At 32.9% G+C, this 15,876-nt stretch overlaps 1 protein-coding gene across 2 annotated transcripts in view; it reads right to left on the bottom strand.

The window, feature by feature from the left end:
- Nucleotides 1-15,876, bottom strand: part of LOC126741442 (nuclear hormone receptor FTZ-F1 beta) — a 127,520-nt gene that overhangs the window by 33,352 nt on the left and 78,292 nt on the right. For both annotated transcript variants that reach the window (XM_050447847.1, XM_050447848.1), the window contains exons 3-5: nt 10,957-11,453; nt 8,176-8,396; nt 7,807-8,049 (exon numbers count right to left, since the gene is read on the bottom strand). In XM_050447847.1, the coding sequence (XP_050303804.1) occupies nt 7,807-8,049; nt 8,176-8,396; nt 10,957-11,317 (825 nt within the window). In that variant the 5' untranslated portion in view covers nt 11,318-11,453. The remainder of the gene's footprint in view (nt 1-7,806; nt 8,050-8,175; nt 8,397-10,956; nt 11,454-15,876) is intronic.

The following is a 15,876-nucleotide window of genomic DNA, read 5'->3' as shown; positions in this document are numbered from 1 at the left end:
TCTGCCAGGAAATTAGTAAAATCAATAGAGGTTTGTTGCAAACAGTCGAGGCTAGTTCCGCGAACGCCTTTAAAAATACGTCGATGGAAACGGTTACCATATGCCTGATATTCTTTTTCACAACTGAAAATCCATCAGAGTATTATCAAATGCTATGTATTTGTGTATGTTGGTCTACCACTAAATTTTCCCTGAAGCAAAAACTAATGATTTTATGATTATTTCAAAAACATCCTATTCCTCTGCCGCACCCTGTACATGCCTTCTCCTCCTTTTTTTTCTAAATTAAAATCCATATAAATATGACGTAAGAAAATAAGACTGCCTGTTTTATATTGTTTTATTTTTTAATTTTTGTTTAAATAAACATTAAATTAAATAATTGTAAAATGTAACGTGTCATTTCCAGCCCTGAAGATGGCCTAAATAAAGGCCGAAACGTCGGAATTTCTTCTGGAATAAGATAAGTTTTATTTAAAGCCTTAAAGCTGCGACACTTTCTTTCCATTTCACACTAAGGGTGTAAACTTTATTAATGTTTATTATCAATTTTGCAAATTGGAGCAGCATGTAAGTGGGGCTAGAGGGCGCGACTAACTCACCAGGAGTTTTTTGACTATTATTTTAGCGTAACCTAAAAACTGGTTGCTTAAGTAGGATATTCAGTTAATATGAAGAGAAAACGCAGAAATTTGCTTTTGTGTTTACAACAATGTTTCAATAAAATATTTTGCAAAAAAAGCAGTACAGTAGTGTATTAAAGAGAGATGTATAAATAAAAAAACTCTGGTCCAAATAAGTTGATAATGCAGGTCTAAAGGCGAAATTTAAATAAATCCCGTTTAAATGAGCAGAAAAAGTGACTTGCGAAAAAGCGAAACCCCGGCTACTTTTTTTACTGTCAGTCATCAATCCTGACGATGATGTAGGTTTCGAAATGTTTTCCTTAGGATTAAATAATTTAAATATATTACTTTCCGCTTATAAAACCAATTTATTTTATTAATAGGACTTGTAAAAAATCAGTCAATAGGCAAGAAGGTTATTAATCATAATATTAAAAGAACAATGAGAGCATTGGGACCATCGAATTTCATATTCGAATAGTTTTTATGGCTTCCAGTGGTCAATTTCCTTTAAAAAAAAACTTTAGCTCTTAACACATTCAAGTTTAATCCTTTTTTTATATCGAGCCAATTAGTAGCTAGCCTTGTCAACTTATCATTTTTTTCAACACTATCCGTCGTCAACAGGATACAACCAAAAAAAAGACACCGACAAATTTCAACAGACCAATCGAGAGAGAAAAATGGCCTCAACCAACACTCGGTGAAAAAATCAGCATTCCTTTAACAGTTCCCAACTAGCAAAAGAAGCAAAGAAAAAAACAGCGGCAACTATTAGATACAAGGCTGTTCCGATTTTTTGCACCCGATAGATCTGGTCGTAATTTTTTTGCCGGCCGCGCTGTTTTGCATATAAGTGGTTTTTAGGTGCGCCCCGTTTACTTCTGAGATATGTGGAATGTCGGACAGGTTTTTATACAGGGAGAATTAAATTAAATTCACGCTGTTTACAAGGAAATACGTTCATGTATATCCATAGCTCATACATAATAGTAAGTTCTTCCCTGAATGATTTCAGAAGCGTTTTAGTTTGCCTCCTAAATGTTCTGGAATTTTGCAAAAATGACAAACTTCAAGTAACTTTTCGGTAATTTTCTTTTTATAGAATAAATAAAAGTTCTGCCTGTCATTATCATTGGCATCATTATGTTTGTTCAATCCCGCCTGAGACATCCATATATTAAAGTTGTCATTTTAGACAAGTTTAGCTAGAATACTAAGATCAAGGTTATCGTAAGCTCATTTTAGCAGTCTGCCAAAGGCATCAGTAGTCTATCTTGAATTTTTGCATTGAATGAAAGGTAACTACTGAGATATTGGACGGGCTGAAAATGATAACTACAGTACAAAAAAAGTTCTTCCAATAGTGACAGTAAAAATAGAACAATTTTAGATGATCTTTAAGTAGTTGTATATATATCGAACATTTTTCCAATGGCATATATATCCATTATCCAAATTCACTGATTATCAACCTCTTTCGTTCTGAAATAAATCCACATTCCCTTTTTGTACCATTTTCAAACAAAAACTTTAAGCTCTTTCGTGGTCTTCCAGAAATTATCTGTATTCATTGTTACATTTAAATCCTTTTCTTGTAACTTGAGTTCAAATCTTTTATTCAGAAGAGAATTATCTTTGGTAAACGATACAAATATTTCACTTTATACAGAGAATCCCTTGTCAGGGCACGACAAGGTTCTACAACAGTTTAGTGATAAAAAAAATACTTATTAAGGTTTTTTAAAATAAGAGTACATTACTTACAAAAGTGGTAAATTATACTCATCACATAAGAACTAGATGTAATTATGACAAATCGTGTATAGAATAGATTCTTTTTAAATATGATGGGCCTTTTTTATGCCGAGTTTTTAATGTTTTCCAAAATGTATCAAGGAAAGCGAGAGTTTCAAGAAATTCTTCGATAGGTTTTGGGGAACAGAGAAACTAGATAAGCATTCTTATGGACTGAACTGTATTTATCTTTAGATTTAAAATTAAGATTTAGTATATGCTTGGCATCAATTCCAGTATTTGTCTTTTTGTTAACTAAAAAATCTGTTAATCAAACATTTTTTTATCTTAGTTGGCTAAGTAAACGTGTGTGGGTATACTTTTAATTATTTTTAATGCTGTGTTGCCTGCATTTTAGAAATAGATATGTAAATTTTGCCTATTGTTGAATAATTGGTTTCTACAGATTAATTTTACTTTTTTGCAAACAAAAGCTTTGATTGGATCAAAATAGGTATCGGTTGATTTATTTCTCAAGATGATTGATTTCAGAATATCCTTCAAAAGATTGATCAAAGGGGAGTGAGTATACATATTGTGCATTAGATTGAAAAATGTTTAGGTAACAGAATAGAAAATTTAATTAAATTTTTTTTCAAGATAATTATTAATAGAATTGACGGTAGCGGCATGACCTTTGATAATTTTAAAAATGATTTGAGTAAAATAAAATCACTTTTTATTGATTTCTATGAATCCCTGAAGTAATTCCAAGTATGGAGCAATTTGAAAATTTACTTTTCGATTTTTTTTGTTCGATGTTTTCGAACCTTTTAAAATTCCTTAAATTCTTCTTCCAACGACTAGGAATATATATTTTTCTTATTAACAAACAGATACAAGTCTTTAAATATACACGTTGTATGATTATTTTAACTTACTAACAGTTACTATGAGGCCTGAATGTAATAAGACATTTGCATGCACTATCAAAATCAGGTAATTTTTGAAAACTGAACTTCCATAAGTATAAATGTTATTTTATTGGTAATAAAGGCTCTGCTCTTTTTGTTGAACATTTTTATTTCGTTTATAGATTAATGTCATTGGGGGATTTCATTATAAAATGTAGAAGTTAAATAATCTACACATTTTAAATACATGGTTTTCTTGGTGTTAGGTATTCCTAAAAGTTTGTTTACATGGGCTGTTTACTTTGGCTCTGTTGTTTTTTTTTTATTTTTACTCCTGTGAAAGTATGAACAGACTGTGTACGTATGACATTCAATTTTACAAATTTCTATATTATATAATAAAGTTTTGTTGGATATAGCATGCTTTTCTTAAACATAATTTTTACAATACAGGTATTCACTTATACAAGGTTTCACTTTATTTTGTAAGAACCTCCCCAAAAAGGTAATCCATACCGGAGTAAGAACTTCATCAGTGTTCTCTAATATAAGTACTGTTAGGAGTCTGATACAGAGATATTCTCTCAGTAAAAAAAATTGAATCATTATCCTCGTCATCCAGTATAATTCTATAAAAGTCAGATCTGTTTGTACTTGTTAATGAAAAGGTCATAAAATTAATTTTTGACAGATTTACAGATAGTTTGTAGGAGCTCAACTATCTCTTGACAACATTAAATCCATTGACAATGTTTTCTTTATGGTTCGACTGTATCGTCGGCATAAGATATAATTTTACCATTGATATCCCATTTAAAAGTTTATGTATATGATAAAAAGTCTCAAGACCCTGTGGAACGCCTATTTGAATTATTTGTTATTATTGATTTCCGTCATAAAGGTAGTTTTTAAAGGATCTAACACTGTAACCTGTACTCTATAATGTAAAATACATCAAGAAGTTTTTGGCCAAGAATAGCGTCAAAGGCTTTTGCAGGGTCCATGAAGGCTGCTATAGCTTTTATTGTTATTCATACTGTCAGTAATATATTAGGCTAGAGAATAGCATAGAGGCTAGAACAGAAAAAGGCATCTATAGTACTCAAGCCTTTTTAAATGCCAAACTGATTTTCTGAAAGTACATGCTTAACCTTAAAGAACGTAACCAGTCCGTACCGTCTTTATCCAAGACATTAAAAAAATAATTTCACTAGTTTTATAGATTAGTATTAGAAGTAAGAATAGATTATTTAATGTGGGTTGTTATTTTACTTGGGTTAAAAATTTTATTCCGAATATAGATCAGAGGAATGACTCTATCTACATATATTAACATATTTAATTAGTTATGCACCAATGCCATATTTACCGAGAGCACTGTTATTTTTTAAGGAAGATATGCAGATAATAAGCTCTTTTTATGTAATAGGGTTCAAACATCATATAAGTGATTTATTTAATTGAGGAGGTATTAATTGCTTCCTCCATTTCCAAGCCTACATTTATCAAATATTTATTGCAAAAATCAGCCATGTCATTATTATTTGCAAAATGTCTATTGTCTATGTCAAGAAATTTTAAATTATTAAGATTTGTCCTTAGTTTTTGCATAAGTGGTATCATTTATAATGCTGAATATCTTTTTTATATTACCCTTACTTTCCTCAATTTTAGTCTTATAGATGTTATATTTTAATTTATTTTTTATTGTTAAGCATATTCCTATATAAAGCCTACGCTGAAAGCCAAGTTCGTCGCTAAATTTATTTTTTAGTTTTTTTTTCGGTGTGTCTCGACTTAACCATAAGTTTTTCATAACACCTATCGAGAATAATCTAAAAGATAAATTGGTAATAAAAAATGTATTCTTGTAAAACAAATTATTCCCAACTATTTTAAAGCAAAACAACTATTATAAAACAAATTTGTGTTTTTGTTTGGTTTTTGCAATATTCCGCGCAATATCGCAAAAACCATACGAATAGTGTAAATATTGACAGAGATAATTTTAAACGGTTATAAAGTTGCTATTTTTGATAATTTTATCGATTATAAATAAAAATAAAATAAATATCGTGAAATTAGACAAAAATATCGAATGTTTGGGATCTCAACGTTGTCCATTTATATTATGCTTTTTGGGAAATATAATTTATATGTGCATCAAAGGACAACCTGTCGTTCATGCAAAAACCCATGCTTTTAATTTGCTCTACCCACTCTCATTATTAATTTTCACCTTACTTGGTGTTATAATACCCCATTGGATATAACGTGTTGTGAACAAAATTGCCTGGGTCTTTCTAGGATTTATAGAAAGTGAATTCTTATTAGCCCATTCTAAGATTTGGTGCAAGTCATAGTTGATTAAATTTAAGACCTCAGGAAGAGAACTGACCGATCATCTGTATACATCTGATATTGACACTTGGCTATGTACTGAATCAAGTCAGCTGCAACCAGTAGTGGAGTAATGAAAAACTTTGCGGGATCCTCTGATCGCAGTTATCCACTCAAAAGTTGCTCTAGTTCACCATCAATGGTCCATCTTACAGTCTGCTGCCTGTTATCGAAATAGCTATCAAACGAACCATTTCACTAGTAATAACTTTATGTCAACTGTCTTAAATGCTTTTGTCATAGCTATTCATACAGAAGGGACGGCACTTTCCATCATCCATAGACAAAGCTATATAACTGGTTATTTTTAAAAAAAGCTCTTGTATAACTATAATTAGGCCAAAAACCTGACTGAAATTTTGAATTCCTACCACAATTTTTCTAACAGTTTAGATAAGGTTGGTAAAATTCGGATTGGCCTTAATTCATTAATAGTGTTTGAATAAATTATTTTAGGCACAGGTGTTATAAGACTCTTCTTAAAATGTCAGAAAGCAAACCAGAAGAGTGACATGTTGTGAACTAAGGTTTTTGGGCAACACAAGTTTTTAACATTTTTATAGCTATTTTATCTACTATTATTGCATTGCTCTTTATACTATTTACAACTCTCAGTACATCATTTTCTGTGACTAATTTGAAAATAAATGGTAAACCAGCAATTAAAGATTTGACAAAATCACTTATATCCATTGGGTCAATTTGCAAGTGCGGAACATTATCCAAGAAATTATTGTTAATATGGTTTGGTTACCTAAAATCAGCTGGCATTTTGGCTTGTGCATTATTAGTTATTCTGCTATAAGATTTTTTTTCCAAAACTCTTTGGTTTTATCGGATTACACTACACTTACTTTATTGGAAAACCATAGTTTTTTTCTGCTTTTATAGCAACTTCTACATGGTCTTCTACTTTAGTATGGACAAATATTTTTTAAATGCTTTAATTTTCCTTAAATTATGTTAATTATATGTAAACATTTGAATTTGATTTGAATAAAAATATCAACTTTTGAACTTAAGTCATTAGACTAATAAATGCCATGCTAATCAATGTGCTGTAACTCTGTTCTAAATTCGTTAGTACTAGCCAGTTTTAAATTTGTACCTTTTATCACCTTTTTGTTACTTTTTTGTTGATCGCATTTTAATTTTCAATATTCAGCTTCATAATCAGTTACAATTGGATCACAAGGTAGAATTCTCTGATTTGTGACTATGTTTATCTTATTTGCAATTATGAGATCAATTAAACTTTAATTATTTGGGGATATTGTCACTGCATATATTGTCAATCTAATTTTAAGTAGGTACTTATCTATTTCTACTCCTTCCTGATCAAGACTGTTTCAAAACAGTATAAAGACATTGAAATTGAATGGTCTCATGCTTTAATTGTTCTTTTACTATTATAGTAAACTTTCTTCTTATAAAGTTCTACCGCAGACCTCTAGTTTCTCTATATTTTGTTAATTCCAACGTTTTGATATTTTTTTCTACCTTCAGGGCATTTAAGGATTTTTTTAAAAATTTATCTTATAAATCTTTCATTGTTGTCAAGCCTCTTCTAGTTTCTCAAATTCAAGGTAATGTAATGTAATGTAATTTTATTGATTGGTGTATAAAAAAATACCCGACGTACTACCACTTTAACCTCAATACCTCCAAAACCGCTTGAGATATTTCAGTGAAATAAAGTGCGTCGGATTATCAAAAAAGTGCTTAATAAATTTTGTTGAGGTTACAAGATCATCCAGTAACAATTTTCACAGATCAAAATCTTATTCATCCTGACACGACGCACTCACACTTGCAAGTTTCATAACTACAAAACCGCTCGAGATATTTAAGTCTAATAAAGGGCACTGGATTACTGAAAAAGCGCTTCATAAAATTTATCTAGGTCATAAGATCATCGAGTTATAATTTCCTAAGTTATCCAGCCTTTTACTAATTGAGAATTTTTACAGATTGTCTGACGATTATGATGCTTATTTTTTAAACTTTAAAACGAGTTATATTCACGTCATTTTAAAGAGAATACACTTCCGAAATGATGTTTTAAAATAAACTCTCCTTCAGGATACAGGTTCTTTTGATAAAACACTTGTCAAATTGCTTGTGCTCACCTGTATAGGACTATGCGTGGGCGAAAACTGTTGCGTAGGCGACACAGACACGGACACGCTCGAATAGCTACAGCAACTGGAATGGGAAGCGTCCGAATTGTTCCTGCTCAAGTTCGGCGTCAATGTCATGTGGCGCTGCGTCAACGGGCTCTGATTCGGCGAACTGAACACCGAATAAGCCGAATGAACGGCCGAATCTGGACTCGGGGTCGGCGGTACGTTCAACGCTTTATGCATGAGATCCTAAAGAATTAATATTAATATTTCTGACCCTTTATCAATTGAAATCCATTTATTACATGCTTTTACAAAATGTTTGTTTTGACTGAATTCTCAGAAAAGAACTGGTTTAAGATCACGTTGACTTACTTTATGGCTAATAATTGGCACACCGGTCCCTGGATGTCGCTGATTCAGTAATGGCGAGTTGGAAGGAGTGCTGTGTAAGGAGTAACTACTCACAGGGGGCGGCTGCTTTAGCCTCAGGATAGGGCTATCCTTAAGGTTAAAATTGTGACACTGCTTGGAAGCTGAGACTGTTAAGTTTTCTGGTAAATGAGGTGGTTCGCTGCTTTCATCAATGCACATCCCTAAAATGAAATCAGTTGAATAATGCATCCCTCAGTGGCGCACAAAGGGAGGTTCAGTTGCCCCAAGCTCTGCATTTAAGGGAGGAGAGTAGGAATAGGCAGAGAGGAAAAAGGAGCAAAAAAGAAAAAACCAGGAAAGGCTCTTGGCAGAGGAGAGACGCCGATTAGTGTTGGGGATATGTTTGGGTTCTATTTTTGCGCACATGTATTATTCAAAAACAAGTTTACTTGAAGATGCTTGAGAACATTTTTTCCGAATGAGCTTCAGATATTATATCATGTTGAAGCCTTTTACACATGTTGCATTTTAAATTCAAAAAAATTTAGCAAAAATTGTGAATAATTACGTTATCCGCAAATTTGAACAAAAAATTGAAAAGTAAACATTTGTATATATTTTATGCTCATGGCAATGTCAATTACTATGATAATAGAAAAAGTGTTGCTTGAAATCAGTTCTACCATCTTCTTTAAAAAACAGAACAATGTTGTATGCCTAGAAAATTATCGTAAATATGCATATTTACAATAATTAATATGATACCAATGGACTAACTATCCCTTCCAAACTGAAGAAAGCGATAGTGGACAAACTTTCTGGAGTCAGCGTTATAATTTTAAATGTATGCCATCAGCAGAAGATGAAAAATTCCAACTGAAACTGCAAAACTCGCTCTTCATGCAATATCTTCAAGTAGATGGAACACTAGTATTGAAGCCGTTCGTCCATCAACAACTATAAAGATATCGTTGACTGTAGTGCCTTGACATCACATACAAAATTCTTGAAAATTCAAATTTAACAATGGAACAAGCAGCTTGCAGTGCTGCTTCTACTTTTGACCATCTTTCTGACATATGTACGTCGCTTATGAGATTCCTGGCCAACAATTTTGATAGAAGCCAAAAAAAAATCACACGTTCCAGTTTGTGGATGTGAAGTGTATAATTTGGGCTTAAGACAGAGAAGACACTCTCTATGCTGTTTTAATAGAGGTACTATGATTCAAATTTCTGGTACTACGTTCAATGACTCCTAGAGCAACTTTAGAATGGGATCACGTAGCATTATACCCTCTAAAGGACTGTGTTTATAATATAATACATAAACTTACATGATTGTTTTACCTTAGAAAATTTGATGACTTTGCATTTGGAGATGTTGAGATTCATGCTATTGGTGTGGCACCAAAGTGCCAGATTATTGGACATAAGTGCAAGGCAGTCATAATACCACTCTCCTGAACAACTTAAGGTCATCAGCAAACAGGTCATGTCAGCAAAAAATGACTATGGTCAAACAAAATCATTTTATATCAGTGATGAAAAAGTTGAACTGCAGAGGACCCAGGTGAGATCCCTGTGGCAAACCTGAGAAGACTGCTAATGGGGAAGATGTGAGTTATTAACCCACACAATTAAAGTTCGACCAGTAAGGTAGCTCCCTAACCAATTCAAAAGAGAAGCCAATATGCCAAGACCAAGAAGTTTACTGTGTAAGATCTCATCTTCACCCGGCCAAATGCTTTGGAGAAGTCGGTGTTAATGGAATGAATCTCCTTACAGCCCTCTAAGACACCTGCCAGTATGCCAACATACATGAACTCTGTTAAAGACCGAATTGCTCCTCAACAATTTAAGAGCCCAAAGAGGTAATAATGAACTATTTACCTAAACTTTCAAAAACTTTAGGGATGATGTTTAAAATGCATATTGGTCGATAATTCTTCACATCACGAGACACAATTGTCTAAAAATTTGGAAAGTGACTTGTTTTTAATGACTGTTGTTAAAGTGTTTAGATGATGTAAATCTAAACAGAAGATAAGGTTTTTCTTTTCATTTTTTTAAATTATCGTTATTAATATTTTGAGATAAGTATAACATAAGTATAACATGTATGTTATTAAATTGTTATACAGGGAATATTTGAAGAGTGTTTAAACTTAATTTTTAGGTTCTATTAGATTGATGAGATGAGGATGCGCTTAAATTGTCAGTATCTAGTTTTTTGTTTACATTGTTTTTACGTTTTTGATGTTTACCATTTCTGAAATTATTCTTTTCTTAGAGTTATTTTGGATATCAATGATCTTAACCTCCTTAAAATTAAATTGGTGTAATTCTAAGTCAGAATGTTCTGCCAGAGCTGTTTTGTTTTTTGACCTTAATAGTATTTCAGGTTTAACGCTTCTTTTGTGTTCCATTATCATAGTTTTTAAACAACAATCTGTTTAACCTATATCGACACCTTGACAGCCTGAGCATGGGATTTTGTAAACCACACCATTTTATAATTCTTTGGGTGTTGACATTTTTTGTCTACTGTATAGTTATTTTACTGTATTTTTGACGTATGGAATAATAAGGTTTTGACGTTATTTATATTTTTGTTGTGAAAATGAAGGTGTGATAAGCTTTAAAGCTCTTTGTCACATATTTTCTTTGTGTATTTCAGGCTTTTCATCTCATTTGGTGTAAGAGAGGGAGAAATGTTATCAATGAGTTTATTTAGTTTGTTTCGGTAATACAACTAATTCCTGTTATCCAAATCACTTACCATCTCTCTCACCATCACTCAACTCTCCCTCCCAACTCATCGGCCTGGGCAACTCCTCCTTCCTGTTCTTCTTGCTCCTCATATGTACACTCTGCATCTCGATCCTCGCCAACTCCGGATCAGGACCGTCCACATCCGTAACGCCGTTACTAAACATCAGTGCGGGGTGTGGCGCGCTGCGTGTCCTTGGCGGCTCCGCCACGCCCACCGACTTTACCACGCCCCCCACCGAACCTACGGTGCTGATAACGGTGCTAGTACCGCCCGAGTCCACTCCCCCATTGTCAAACTGTCCTGGGGGCGTGTATTCCATGTTAATGGGCGTGACCGAGACGTTTGGGGAGCGCATCTCGGTCGACATATCAGACACTTGGGAGCCCGGCTTTGTCGAGGGGTGCCGGGCTATAATTACCGTGGATCAGCTGACGAATAACGGTTTGTGGTGGGGATGATGGGGAGGGGCATCCTCAAGGGTGGGTAGTGTCCTATTCGGCGAGCTATAATGAAAAATGGTTTATTTAGCACAGCGTTGCCAAGTGTACGAAAATTATTGTTTTTGTACGACATGATATAGGATATCGTAACCACGATAATATCGTACATATATCGAATGTACGATAATTTTAAGATTAACTTATTGAACGTGTATTCTACCTGAAATAATACTTTTGACTGAAAATGGATACAAAATGTAGGTTGAAATGTTACAATCTTTTGCATCAAAGTTGTCACAATCGAGATTTTAAATCTCAATTAAAATTTGGCCAACTAAAAGTACTTTGCTCAAAGGATTGCAATGATTTTTGTTGCTTTTTTCGAGAAAAAAGCTTAAACAAAAAACAACGGTGCAACTGAAGACTGTGAATGGGCAGCTTGGGCTTCAGAAAAAAAATTAATTGAATCTTTGGAAATGAAATCACGAAAATTTGGCGCACCGCAAGTAAATATGTCTGACTTGAAAAGGATTTACACTGTGTGGAAATATGTGAGTGTAAGGAGCAAATTAAAGATCTGAATGACCTGAGCAGTAATGGTCTCCACTATTCGGATATTGGAAATGACAAAAGGATCTTATACATAAGAGACCAATGGGTTGAGAAAAGTAGTATCTGGTTGAATTAGTAGGCTCATTAATTACACTATTTTCACAGAATTCCACTGAAGTGTGAATACTCTAACCACCTCTAACTAATCCAGTTAAAACTGTTTCATTGATGGAAGAACTTTTAGAGGCTTCTCTTCCTACCGGAGCTGCACTTATTACAACAAGCAAAAGTCTTAATGGTAGTATATCAAAAAAGATTATAATTTTTGGTGAGTTCAGTGCTAGAAACTATTCTAAGTCAAAGAAGGTTTTAGTTTATAGAAGAGAATCTTAATGAAATAACTAAAGAATTCATTAAATCTTAATTGCTAAATACAAATCGTCCACCTTCTGGTTGCAGGTGGTCAGTGAAAGACAAAGCCTTTGCCCTTTCAATTTTGAAATCTATAGTCAAAGCATGTACTCGATTAAGTATTTACAAATATTTAAGAGACAAGAATCATATGACTAGACAAGAACAACCTATTAGGGAAGCCCATGATAAAAAAAAATTACAATCCAAAATTTCTCTGAAGAAAATTTAAATTTTAATACTTTTGAGACTACAGCATCACCTTAGTGATAAGCAATGTCCTCTATAGGAGTTATATTTTTTATATTAAGAATTATTTTTTATTTATAGAGTATAGATTTAGTTTCTATATTTATTTTTATATTTATACTATAGTTTTTAATGATGATGTGAAATTAAACCTCTACAATTATTATAAATTCCGTACGAAGAACTCATTTATTTACTTCAGTCTTTGGAATACAAACAGAACATGTATTTTTATTTTTGTTTCCCAGATACATAAAATCATACAGAGGTGTTTAAATAAACATTACTGAAGAAATATTCTCTTTTGCATATGACATATATGTGTCAATATTACCCGATTTTGAAGTAGAAAAAGAATAAAACTATTTAATTGGTACAAAGGTTTTTTTAGTTCTTTTGGTTACAAAACTTAAATTTAAAGGTTCTGCTTGGTTAAAATAGATTTGTATAAGGGAATTTTTTTTGTGCAAACTCTCTTTATTTTTTTGTAACTAAAAAAGAAAATGTGTTGGACAGAACATTTATTGACAACAATCTGCTTCAATCGAGCGGATCACGCGTAGGCTGTGATATTTAGTAGTTTTCTCAAGTTGAGCCCGTCGTAGAATTCGAATTTCCCACGCTTAATTGAATTCCAATTTGGCGCCGGATTTGATCACGCTTTCCTTCAAATCTTATTGGTTATTAATTAGTTCGTAGTACTGCACCTTCAGTAGAGGGCCAGAGAAATTCTTCCTGTTAACGAGGCGTTAGAAATGCGGGATTTCCCTATATTTGTGTTTTGTGATCTATAGGAAAATAAAGGCTTTCCTCACTTCAGGTATTGCAGTTTTAATAAAAAATTGGGTGACAAATAGTGGGAAAAAATATCAATAGACTTTTGTATTATTTAAAATTTGACAATAAAGATAAATCAAGACATTCTCACATAGCAAGAGGTTTTACTTTTATGAGCAAAAATTAAACGTGATATTACATCAGCAATAGGGAAGCGAAAGTGAACAACAAATCAGAGAAGAACTAAACAAATTGTTAACATACATGTATAAACTCCAAACGCTCTTGTTTTAGTTGAATACCAAGTTAATGTTATGGTCTATGATGGTTCACACATTATCAACATACCTATTGCAGATGCAATCTCGGAGTTTTTCCAAAAATGAGAATGAATCACCTCTGAAGCAGAGAAAGCTTTGAGGGAAGTTTAACTATCTGCTCAAATATCTCCCCTTATGAAGGACATGCTTTGTTTCTTGAGACAGGTTAACACACGATGCCCAAACTTAGTTACTTCTGAAATTGTTCGCACTAACCGAAGTAGATACCGAAGGGAAATTCGAGATTGGTTCAAATGATAATTTTATCATTCAAGCAAGTAATCGGTCTCAAGCTAGAAAGCTAGGTGATAAGATCGCTTAACTCTAGTATTAAAGAAGAGCCAACCAAATCAATGCTTACCTCTTCAATAAATCATTTGTTAATGTTCCTACTAAACTGAAATAGGTGCTTCCCTTGGCTCATAATAAATCATGACAAGCTGTGGACCAGGCTTTTCTTTTACTGAGATGACTATGCTCAAGTTCGTCAAATGATTGATGGTTTGAAAAACAGTAAAAGTACTGATCCTTTTGATCTAAACTTAAGACTTATAAAAACCATAAAAAACTTGATTATAGCACCATTAACCAAGTTAATCAATTTGGCAAGTTCATCCTAATTGATTTAAGAGTTTTTCCTAATTGATTTAACACTGCCAAGGTAATTCCTTACCTTATTGAAAATTATCGCCCTATTTCGGTGATTTCTATATTTGGAAAGATCTTTGAATGTTTTCTTAAGGCACAGATTGAATGGTATTTTGAACTCAAATCATTGTTCTATGAAAAACAGCAAGGTATTAGGAAATGGCATTCAATCAGCTTGGCAGTTATAGATTTGTGTAAGATAATCTAGACCAGCCTCTTTTCAGGATCTTGGTTGGAGTGACATGACAGTCAAATATCCTTCACCAAGCACGATGAATCCATAATATTTCCTGGCCTTATCTCCAGGATGAGCCGTGAATTTATTATTGTAGTTTCTTTTCCTTTATTAAATTTAGGCTGGAGTATGCCTCGATAGCCCCTTCACCTGAATATAAGCAACACATTCAGATTCGCAACAGAGAGGTTCTTAAACCTGATCTACTTTAAAACTCATGGTTCTGATCCTCCTCAAGGATACCCAGAGAAAGACTTACTTAAACTGTTTAATATGCAATCCCTTTTAATCAGAAGACAAGTGTTCTTTGCAATCAACTTGACTGTTTCGAGCTATTACCCAAAATTCTAGTACCTCGCCAATCACCACGTCAAAATTTATTATTCTTTTTATGTAGAGCTAAAACAAATCAACTGCATGTGCAGTACACAAAACAATGTTAGCAGAGGTTTTGATATTTTTAATACATATAATACATAATAAAAGGCACCTATTTTAGATCTTTACTCCTCATGCTCATATGTTAATCTGACCTTCCCTTATAGTTGAATGTCCCAATATACTCCAATTATCACAACTTTTGCATTTAAATTGGCAGACTTTAGGAATCTGTGGAAAATTGACGTATTGGAGAGTTTTCTTATTGATTTCTTTGGCGACTTTTGAATTAAGTTTGACACTAAAATAAACCGTTTTAACAAAAGAAAAAGCTTAATTAATTAAGCTAAAATGAAAATCCCGCAGTCTCCTTCCAGTTATTTATTAAACATTTAGTTATTTAAAATTCCCTACATGTTTCGGACACAGTGGTGTCCATCATCAGGATACACTTACAAAGGTTTAAAATTGGTATTAGATATACGCCCCAGGGTTTGATTCCATATAAAAAAAACCCTCTATTTATTATTGTTTTTTTTTTATTTAATTTTTTTTATCTGTTTACATTCTGTTGTTGACAAGCACCGGACAGTATGCGAAAAAATATATATTTTAAACTCAAATGTAGGTGACATCTATGGGAAAAGTTCTAAAAGTACGATGGTACCTGATGGTGTGTTACTACAATTTTTTTAGTAAAAGTAAGAGGAAAGCAGAAGGTTCATAGAGAACATATTAGATGGCGCGGTTAACGTGATTCGTGATAAGAATGATGTATTAAGAGACTATGAAGAGTTAAGACACAGTGAGTTGAAAAAGTGAATACAAGAATTATGTACTTGATCATTAACACAGTAATGGTGGTTGTTTTGTGTAGCTTTATTTATTTCGAGTATTTCCAACAGATCAAGTTTAT

Source organism: Anthonomus grandis, chromosome 10, assembly GCF_022605725.1.
Source record: "Anthonomus grandis grandis chromosome 10, icAntGran1.3, whole genome shotgun sequence".
Taxonomy (NCBI): Eukaryota; Metazoa; Arthropoda; class Insecta; order Coleoptera; family Curculionidae; genus Anthonomus; species Anthonomus grandis.
This window is presented reverse-complemented; position numbering and strand designations above follow the sequence as displayed.